The 10692-nt window shown below is 54.6% G+C and overlaps 1 protein-coding gene across 1 annotated transcript in view; it reads left to right on the forward strand.

Annotated features, from left to right (window-relative positions):
- The window catches only part of LOC104406360 (plexin-A1), a gene marked incomplete at its 5' end in the record, with an annotated part of 58038 nt that overhangs the window by 28028 nt on the left and 19318 nt on the right, over nt 1-10692 (forward strand). Inside the window, 9 exons of the mRNA XM_010015312.1 lie at nt 1773-1924; nt 2221-2341; nt 2664-2800; nt 3317-3484; nt 4358-4451; nt 4811-5050; nt 5202-5345; nt 6025-6259; nt 7733-7875. Coding sequence (XP_010013614.1) covers nt 1773-1924; nt 2221-2341; nt 2664-2800; nt 3317-3484; nt 4358-4451; nt 4811-5050; nt 5202-5345; nt 6025-6259; nt 7733-7875 — 1434 coding nt within the window. The remainder of the gene's footprint in view (nt 1-1772; nt 1925-2220; nt 2342-2663; nt 2801-3316; nt 3485-4357; nt 4452-4810; nt 5051-5201; nt 5346-6024; nt 6260-7732; nt 7876-10692) is intronic.

A 10692-nucleotide genomic window follows, 5' to 3' on the forward strand; every position in this document is an offset into this window, starting at 1 on the left:
GGGAAAGGGGGAGCCTCAGTGGCAGCTCCCCAGCCTGGAAGCGTTGTGAAATGCTGCAGTAACTGCAGGTGTAGCACAAGCAGATCTGGTAGCATTTAGGCTTGAGCTTGGTGCTGCTCTGTGTTAGTACTGGTGGTCGGTGTGGATGTGTGTAGCTGTTGGTGTGATGCTCTCAGGCAGCCTGCCTGTTGCCTGCTGCTTCCCACAACCCCTGTCCCACACCCTGGAAGGAAAAGAGTCTCCTACAGGACAAGGGGGAATGGCTTTAACCTGCCAGAGGGGAGATTGAGATGAGCTCTGAGGCAGAAGCTCTTCGCTGTGAGGGTGCTGAGGCGCTGGCACAGGGTGCCCAGAGAAGCTGTGGCTGCCCCATCCCTGGTAGTGTTCAAGGCCAGGTTGGACACAGGGGCTTGGAGCAACCTGCTCTAGTGGAAGGTGTCCCTGCCCTTGGCAGGGGTTGGAGCTGGATGAGCTTTAAGGTCCCTTTCAACACAAACCACTCTGTTATTCTATGATACAGTGATTTCAGGAGGAGCTGGAGCTTCCTTCCTGCCCAGCCTGCTGGGGTGCTGGTACCTTCATGGTTGCTGGGGCTGGGCTGGGATATGACAATGATTCTTCACCCTTTCCTCAGTGGTGGGGACAAGCCCCCTCCAAACCTCTGCAGGGTCCTGCCTGATGCTGGCTGTGACCCTCGGATCAATATCCCTTCCACTGGGAAGGAGGAACCCCTCAGCCTTAGTGCCTCCTGGCCCTGCTGCAGCCACTGGAGCTGGGAACGAGCCCCTGCTCATACCCACTGGAACTTGCTGATGTGAAAAGACCCTGCGAAACCAATTAGCAGGAAAGCATCAGTGTTTGTCGGGGCCAGGAGTTCAGCGGTGGAGGGGGAAAGGGGATGCTCGAGCAGCCCCCAGTCTCCTCCTCAGCCCCCTCCTTGTTTAGCCGTGACCTCCCTGTGCCGGGCAGCAATGTCATGATTTCATTCTGGGGCTCATTTCTCCCCGGACGCGTGGCCCTTGTCAGCTGTGCTGTGGAGGAGGAGGAGCAGAACATGCGGAGCAGCTTTTAACACACATCTAGAAACACCAAACAAACAATCTCTTCTTGCAGCTACCCCACCAGAGCTGGGTTTGAGGCGAAGACCCAGCCTGATGCTGGCGGCGGCTGCTGTAATGGGCTCTGATCCTGGCCTTGGGCAGTGCTGAGCTGGGTTTAGGCAAGCAGTGGTTCCCCGCAGCCCCAGAAGGGGTTTTGCCCTGTAAGTTGTGAGTTGTGGCTACTTCCACCGCCCCATGTGGTGTTCCTGGCTCTGATGCTGCCCCAGAACACATCCCACAGGCCGCCTGGGTGCAAGGGGAATGGTTCCCCCTGTTCCAGCATGCTGGAGGCGATCAGAGTGGTGTGAATCCAGAGGACAGTGGTTAACCCCAGAGGTGATGGCTGCAGTGGGGCTGTGCAGAAACACTCCCTGTCTCTGTCCTATTGTGTCACCTGTGAGGTGGCTCCATCTGAAGTTGGGTGTCTAAATCCCAACCCTCTGCTTGGACATATCTGGCATCTCCTGGCTTGTTTCTTGGGGGATTTACGGATGTTGCTGTCAATTCAGAAGGTCTTTCTTGCTCTGTGGGCTCTTTAGAGATGCACTGGGATTTATCATCACACATCTGCTCCTTGGTGCTCGTAGGGGAGTAACACACATCCCATGGCTGCCCAAATGAAGGGTCCCCATGGCTCTGCTCCCTTGGCTGACAGGCCATGCTCTCTCCTAGCTATTCCCTGAAACTGGCCCCAGGCAAGGAGGGACCCGTCTGACCATCACTGGCGAGAACCTGGGCCTCAAGTTTGAAGATGTTCGCTGGGGCGTTCGGGTTGGCAAAGTGATGTGTATCCCCATTGAGAGCGAGTACATCAGCGCTGAGCAGTGAGTGTCTGCGAGGGGGATCACCTCGGTGGGCTGGGACAGGGGTGCTGGTGTTCACATGGCTGCTGAAGACATGGGGCTGAACTGGGTGAGAAACACCTGCTGGTTGTGGTTGCTCTGGAGGAACCCAGAGGCTTGGGAGAAGCTGCCAACAGCCACTGCCCTGGTTTCTCACGAAGCAGCTGGCACCTTTGTTGGTGTTAGATCCATCTCTTCCTGAAGCCAGTCCACCCCACCATAGCACAGGGAGTGTCTAGGTGCCAGGACACTGAGTGCCCCTTCCCTGCATCCCTTAGGATCGTGTGTGAGATCGGAGATGCCAGCCCAAGCAAGGTCCATGAGGCACGGGTTGAAGTGTGCATCCGCGACTGCTCGCCCAGCTACCGGGCCACGTCCCCCAAGAGCTTCACCTTTGTGGTAAGCCCCATGCAGGGGACAGGTCTGGCACCACGGGAGGGAGGTAATGCTGGGTGGACCAGTTGGAAAATCAGCCATCATTTAGCCACCGTTTCCGTGGGGTGCAGGTGGGGATGCTCTGGGCAGATGGGTCATGCTGGTTCAATTACTCCAAGGCTCCATTGCTCTGCTTCCCCGTGGTCCTGCTCTGCCATCCTTAGCACCATGCCCTGCTGCTGTCCCATGGGTCTTCTTTAGCCCTGTCACCTCTTGTGGCTATCTGGGGATGCAGATTCTGGTCCCCAGCCCGTCTGACCCCAGGGATGCTCTTTTCCTTTGGCAGACACCCACTTTCTCCCGCGTGATCCCAGCCCGGGGTCCTCTCTCTGGCGGCACCTGGATTGCGATCGAAGGCAGCCACCTCAACGCCGGCAGCAACGTCTCTGTCACCATCGGGGGACGGCCCTGTGCTTTTTCATGGTGAGGGGCACAGAGGGTGGTGAGGGTGGGCAAAGGGCACCTCCAGAGGCAGCGGAACCCTTGGATGGGGACCCAGGGGGGACCTAAACCCTGTGGATGGCTAGAGGCATCTCCCCCCAAAACCTCTGTGTCAGAGGCTGCAGGAAGAGCCCCAAGAACAGGAATTTTTCTGTAAAAGCACAAAGCCCTGAGGCATGAAGTGGATAATTTTTAGATTAGGGATGATAATGGAGCGGCTCTTTAAATATTTTCCTGCAGTAATTACTGGTTATCAGCCCTAATCGCTGCTGTTTGCAGCAGCCGTGCGATGGGAATGCTCAGGAGCTGCTTAGCCTTTCCCTTTCCCTTTTGCTTTTTGTTTCAGTTCTTGTGGGGTTTTTTTTTGTCTTTCTTTTTCCCCTTTTTTCTCCCTTTGCCCCTTGGCAGTTTGAGGAAGGGCGAGGAGCTGGGGCAGCATTGCCCCCTGCTCGCCTCCCTCCTGCCCGGGCACTGATGGGTTGTGTGTTCCTGCCCCAGGAGGAGCGCCCGTGAGATCCGGTGCAGGACCCCCCCTGGCCACAGCCCCGGCGGCTCTCCCATCCTCATCAACATCAACCGGGCAGAGCTGAGCAACCCCGAGGTGAAGTACAACTACACCGAGGACCCCACTATCCAGAAGATCGATCCTGAGTGGAGCATCAACAGGTAAATTGCAGCTTGTGGGGTGCATGGGGGGCTGTTCTCCACATGGATCCCCCCGACTCCTGATGGATACATCTCAGTGCTGCTGCGATAGCCGCTGGGCTGTGCTCCAGCGACGTGGTGAGAGGAGTGTGAGCAATGGCTTGGCACCGGGGCCCTGCTGACTCCTGGCCTGCAGTGCTTAGCCTGGCAGGGGACAAGAGCAGAGAGTGCTTTGGATCTGCTTAATTTCAGCTTGACATTTGGCGGTGGCAAATAAAATTAAACTGTTTCCCATCAGGGATTTTTTGCAATGTTTACATATTTTTCTAAAAGGTTTGAATTGGCTGGAGAGGAGCCGAAGGAATCCATTAAGAGCCAGTGCCAAGGGGAAACCGTCCCCAGGCTGTTCATGAGGAGCGGGCTCCCCAGGGGCATGGCCCAGCTCTCTGGGACAATGGGGCTCTTAACACCAACACCAAGCCATGGAGAAAGCTGCTCAGGGCTCAGTGTGTCCTGCCACCCGCTGCCTACATGGTGAAAGAGGTGGCAGGGAGGACCTCCTCCTCCTTGGGATGCTTTCCCATCGTGGAAACTTGGTCTCGTTTAGCTTGGGAGCTGCCTTCAGGCACCAAACCCAGACACAGGTTGGGATGCTGGTGTTCATTAGCAGGTTTTATGTCTCTATGTGGTCAGCTGAGATGGCTTGGCAGTGGAGCACGCAGATCCTGCCAGATGTGGTGGCATATGGATAGGATAAGAGGTCCCCAGGGCATTGTGGTTCACCCCAGGCTGGGGCAGATGGGTGTCTGGCTGGTGAGGATGGGTGATTGCCTCCCAGAAGTGAGGACCCAGTGCTAAGCTACCCTTCCTAAGCCATTGTCTCCATGTCTCTAGTGGTGGGACGCTGCTGACTGTGACCGGCACCAACTTGGCCACCATCAAAGAGCCCAGGATCCGGGCCAAGTACTGCAGCTCTGAAAGGGAGAACGTAAGTGGTGCTGGCTGGGGCTGGGGACAGAGCATAAGAAGGAGGAGGGATTTCCTGAGACTTTTCCCTGCAGAGCCCCTGGCCATGAGAGAATTGAGATTTGAGTGTGCAAAGTTGATGGGATGTTTGTGGCATGTCTGCAGGACAGTGACAGAGAGAGCACATCCACCCCTTGCAGGTCCATTGCAGACAGCAGTCTCTCTCTGCCACAGGACGGGATGTGGTACCTGTTGATGTAACAGCACAGGACAGGAGATCCTAAGTCTAAACCCCATGTCCAGAGCTGCTGCTTGCAGGAGGCCCTTATGGGATCTGATCCTGTTGGGAGCTGAGTCTGACCCCAGTTGTGCCTTCTGCAGAACTGCACCGTCTACAACGACACGACCATGGTGTGCTACGCGCCTTCCATCGACAACCCTGTGCGGAGCCCTCCGGAGGTGGGAGACCGCCCGGATGAGATTGGCTTCATCATGGATAACGTCCAGGCCCTGCTCATCATCAACACCACCAACTTCGTCTACTACCCAGACCCTGTCTTTGAACCACTCAGCCCCACAGGGATGCTGGAGCTGAAGCCCAGCTCTCCCCTCATCCTCAAGGTAAGGCAGAGGGGGAGGGATGTGTCCCTCAGTGCAGGTGGCTTTTGTCTCTGCTGGTGCAAAGTCCTGCACTGATTTGCTTTACATTGGGTTGTTTTAAGCGTTCCCCGTTGCACAAGAACTGACAATCTCATTCCTTGTTCCCTCAAAGGGCAGGAACCTGCTCCCACCAGCTGCTGGTAACTCCCGCCTCAACTACACGGTGCTGATCGGAGACACCCCCTGCACCCTGACGGTGTCTGAGACCCAGCTCCTCTGCGAGTCCCCCAACCTCACCGGCCAGCACAAGGTCACGGTAAGTGCTGACACTGGTGCCCTTGCTTCTCGTGTCCCTCTGAACCACAGAGGTTCACGCTTTATCCCAGCCCTCTGCTGTGCTCATCCTTAGATGGGGACCAGATAGTCAGTGCATGTGCAGGAGCATCCTTCCTCCTCCCTGGACATCGCTCTCCCTAATTTGTAGGACCAAATGCTTTGTCCCCTCCCCAGCACACACAGCTGGGTGTTCCTGTGCCCTGGGTGGCCCTGCCAACAGCTTCCCTTCCCTGCTGGGTGCCAAGGCACAGGCTGTGCCAAGGCAGGGGGGGATTCCCACCCCTTCCCCTTGGCGCTGGCTCACACCCCAAGGAAGGCTCCTTTGTTAGTGGGGTTGTAGCACAGCAGTGCTCATGCTCCAGGACCCTGCCAGGTTGAAAGGGACCCAGCACGATCCCCCCCCAGGCTCCCCACTCATGGGGAACTCGCTTCACATCCCATCTGTTAACGTAATGTTGCCTGAATGAGACATCAAACTCTGCCTGTTCCACACGTGCGCTAGCAGTCTGTGTCCTGCATCCCATTAAAGCACTCCGGACCAGCTCCTGCTATCCCTGCATCCTTCCTCCCCTGGGCTGGGAGTCATCCTCCAGCTCCTGGCATAGTGGGGAGGGCTGCCCTTGTGACTCCAGGTCCGTTTTCCCCCCACCATGGTGCAGATCAAGGCTGGAGGGTTCGAGTTCTCCCCAGGAACGCTGCAGATCTACTCGGACAGCCTGCTCACCCTGCCTGCCATCATTGGGATCGGTGGAGGAGGTGGCCTGCTCCTCCTCATCATCATCATCGTCCTCATCGCATACAAGCGCAAATCCCGGGATGCCGACCGGACCCTGAAACGCCTCCAGCTGCAGATGGACAACCTGGAGTCCCGTGTGGCCCTGGAATGCAAAGAGGGTGAGGGATGCCTGTGCTGTTAATGTGGGGTCTTGGAGGGTTTCCTACCATCCCAAAGCTCAGGGTAGTCCCACACTTTTCCCACTGCCTTCCAGAGGAGGAATGGGAATCATAGAATCATTTAGGTTGGAAAAGACCTTTAAGAGTCCAACTGTTAACCCAGCACTGCCAAGTCCACCACTAAACCGTGTCCCTAAGTGCCACATCTACATGTCACTTAAATACCTCCAGGAAATGGGCAAAGCTGCTTTGTCAAAGGAAGTGAACTCTTTCTGTGTGGGATTTGGGGATTTTTCCTGTTAAGAATTTCTCCTTTACTTCCCCAAATAGGAAAAAAGAGAGCAAGGAGAGTAGTGGAGGCTGCTTGGGAGCGGGCAGTCCATCTCTCATTATGTGACAGACGGATGCTGTAAAATTGGACAGAATTCCTTGTATGATCCTGCTGATAAAACCTAATTGCCCATTATCCCCCTGAGCTGGCTCCAAAGGCCCTGACCCTGCCAGCCACAGCCACAACCAACACGGGTGCTGCTGGTGCAGCAGGCACCAAACCTGAGATAATAAAGAGAGGAAAGAAAGGAAGAAACCCCCTTTGCTTCCCCAAATCCCCATCCCTACACATGCCTGCGGATGGCACTGGTGACAGGGAGCAGGAAGGGAGCTGGTGGAGGGGATGGTGTCTTGTCTTCCACAGCTGACAGATAAAAGGATCTGCTTTTAATTAAAAGGCACAATCTCTTCCCTGCCTTTTCTCTTTTCTAGTCCCACTAGTTACAGATAAGATAGCACGCCTTTCAAGCTGACGGTTTGTTTTCTCTCATCAGGCTGATGAGCCTGCAGTCCTCTGCCTGGCTCCCAGCTCCCTTTAAAGTGCCTTTAATTTGATTTTTCTGAGGGTTTTCTCCCCCCTCACCCCCCAGCCCCTTTCCCTGGTGCATCTCCAGGACTCTTCTCCCGTCAGCTTTTCCCTGTAGGTGCAATTAAAGGTTCAGGACCCCCCCGCGTCGCATTCCTCTGGGATTCACTGCTGCCTCTGCTCGGATCCGGAGGTGCTGGGGTGGGTGTTTGCGTGCTCTTCTCTGGAGTAGTATTTAGGTCAAAAAGAAATGAGGACATTCTTGTGGTTTAGGCTAACATTTTCCCCCAGAAGCTCTGGCTTTGTTCAAGCCTTGCTGTTCCCTGCAGCCCCTTCATCCCTGGGAGGCTGGGAGTGCTGAGCAGGGGGGATTTGAGCCCCCTGGGACCTGGTGGTCCTGTTCCCAAAGCTGCCTCTTGATTTATTCCAGGGAAGTCATCCCCACCCTCTGCAGCTCTGTTCCTCCATCTGCGAGATGGGGACGGCGATCACAGCCTGCAGGGAGGAGGGATGCGGAGCCCATTCACGCCTGGGGGCCCAGCCGTGGGGTGCAGGCTGGGTGCTGATGCTGGGTGCTGGGATTCAGGATGTGTTTAATTCTGCCTTTCCCACGCCAGCCTTCGCTGAGCTGCAGACTGACATCAATGAGCTGACCAACGACCTGGACGGCGCCGGCATCCCCTTTCTGGATTACCGCACCTACGCCATGCGTGTTCTCTTCCCAGGGATAGAAGATCACCCCGTGCTGAAGGAGATGGAGGTGTGGGTCTGTCTGTCTGTCTCTGTAGTGTCTCACGCTGGGGCTGTGCCCCTGCATGAGTCCCCGTGCCCCAAGCATAGGGCTGGAGAGATGCCTTGGTTGGATGCTGGCCTGGTGCAGCAAAGAGCATCGTGCCACGTGGCAGCCAACATGAACGCGGACCGGCTGCTGACTGCTTACTGCACTCTGACATTAATATCAATATTTATATTAATATCATTGCTGCTGTCATTTTCTGCAGCACTTGCTTTATTCAATTGGGTTTGTTTGATGCCTGACCGGCTGCTCGTTTCTAACAGGCTTGTCTGACATGGCCTGCTTGCTTGGCTCCGTTTCCCCATGCAGAACCCATCCTTGGCATCCTTCCCCTGCTTCCCAAACCCACTCCCTCTCCTCTCCCGGCCTCCCCACCTCTGTTTAATTTAGTGCATGCAATTGCACACCAATTGGCTTCTTGTTTGCTGGGCTGCCGAGGCCGCTCTTGATGAGGGAAAGGAGGGGGGTGACCTCAGCTTCCCCTTGCTGCTGACCTGGCACAGTAATTAATGTCGACGGGGGCTTCACAATGTATTTAGGAGAAGTAATTGGCCCTGGTGCAAGATGCATGGTCACTAATTACAACACAACAAGCTCTTACCAACTGCAAGTGCACGTGCTGGTGGTGTACGCCAGCGTGGCTGCGGCGCGGGGCCCTGGCCCTCTGCCTCCTCTCTTGCCCTGGTCCCTAAACACAGCTCTGGAGGATGGTGGGGACCTGGTTTCCATGGATTTCCCCTTGTTTCCATGGATTTCCCCTTGCAGCTCGGGTTTCCGGATGCTCAGAGCGTGAGCGTAGCCCTCCCTGGGGCACAGTCCTTCCTGTCTGTGTGAACGCCTGGCTCTCCTCTCACCTCTGCTCTTGCTCTTCAGGATTTTCCCTAAAGAGAGAACGGTGGAAAGGGTATCACAAAGGATATCAGAGGGGGAATTTTGCATTGGCTGTGGCAGGCTGGGTGGGAGTTTGTCCACTTTCAGTTCTGAATTCAAAACGTCCCATTTGAGAGAGCATGCCAGCTCAGCCTGGCGTGGGAAACAAGGGGTTAAGGTTGCAAAGGAGGACAAAAAAAAACACCAAATCCCCAAAAGAGATTAAATAAAGCAACTACAGTTGTGTAAGCTTCATATAATTTAATCAGGTTTGCTTTTATTTGTCTCTTTGCTCAGAGTGTAACATTAGCTATTGCAAGTGACGGGAAGGAAGCAGAGCTTGCTCACACACACGCTAATCCGCAGCGAGCATCAGGCTGGTGGGACCAGCTCCTTCCTCTTTGGGGTTTGAGGGGGAGGTTTTGGTGGTTGGTGGGAGTTTAAGCCTGATTAAATATTTAATTCAGTATTGTTCATTTATTTCTGCTAATGATCAGCCAGTTAAACACAGAGAACCAGGGAGGCAACAGCCTCAGGCACTGCTGTGCTGTCTGTGATGGGTTTCATGTCCTCCCGTGCTCCTTGCCAAGGCTCCAATGGGATGGTCGCTGTTGGGCAGGACCTGTTTCCCATCCTATTGAGATCCTCCTGCTCTGTTGAAGGGAGAAGTCCTCTTATTCTATGGTCACCTTTGTGTGGTCTTGGCAGCCAAAGCATCAGCAGCGCACAGGGGTGGGATGCAGCATCTCTCCCTCTGCATCAGTTGTACTGGTGAGTCTGGTAGGTTTCCAGTGCAGCCACTGGGCTCCGGCTGGCTCTTGGGTCTTCCCATGCTGAGGAATCACTCGGCATCTCTGCATCCCTGTAGGGAGCTTGCTGGGTAACGTTGCTGAACCTCAGGCATCTGAGTTACCAGCATTATTGCATTGAGGTCCCTGCATGGTCTGGAGGGAGAGGGTCTGAGAAAACATAATTTAAAGCATTTCTGTTCCGAGCAGGACTTTATTCTCTGACCTGTAGTAAGGGAAATATTGCCACATGTTTGCTGCTGTGATGCCTGTGAGAGGAACCCTGAGGATGGGGGCAGAGAGGGTTTATCACTACCCCATCACCATATGGGGATGCTGTGGGGCAGGCGTTTGGGTGATGAGAGTGACAATGGCGCATGGGGACTCCTGTTGCAGAATTGGCAAGGACTGGGTGGGAAACAGGGTATTTGGGGGGCAAAGTTAAAACCATGAGGAATTCTGCTGAAGTGAAGAGTGTCGATCCAAAGTTTTGATTGAAGTGAAACGATTTGATGTGTCAAAATCCTGTTCTTCATTTTGATTTGGTGTTTTGAAGTGAAAAGTGTTGTTCTGTCTCCAAATACCGATGTGGAATGGAATTTTTCACTTATTCTCCCAATCAGGAAGACAAGAGGGGGGGAAATATAAAATTGATGGTTTTGCCACAGCAAAGCTTTTTTTCAGAGCAAACCATCTTTGCTAATGGGAAAACACTGTGTTGTAAAAATGTTCATTTCTGATAAGAAGTGTGGTCAGGGCTGACCAGAGCTGTGCTGACGACAGCAGCGTGGGGATGAGAACATCCCAGCCCAGTCCCTATTGGGTCCTATGTGGCCAAGTGAGGCCAGAAATACACCTTCAAACGTCTCAAGAGGACAGAGAATGTTCCAGGCTGTGTCTGGAGTGGGGCAGAGCCAGGTTTCTGCTATTTCCTTCTCTGTCTGAAATCCAGCCCCTCAAAACCAGGCGGGTTTGCTGGTGGTGGAGCCCAGGGTTGAGGTGTTGTTTGCTTTCTGTACAATACCCAGAGCACGTGTTGCAGTGCCTTGGGTGGGAATCGAGCTGCTTGTTAGCTGAAATTGAGAATTACAATCTGTGTGTGTGTCTTTGGGAGAGAAAGAGT

The sequence above is a fragment of the Nestor notabilis genome, unplaced genomic scaffold, assembly GCF_000696875.1.
Source record: "Nestor notabilis isolate BGI_N333 unplaced genomic scaffold, ASM69687v1 scaffold19095, whole genome shotgun sequence".
Classification (NCBI taxonomy): Eukaryota; Metazoa; Chordata; class Aves; order Psittaciformes; family Psittacidae; genus Nestor; species Nestor notabilis.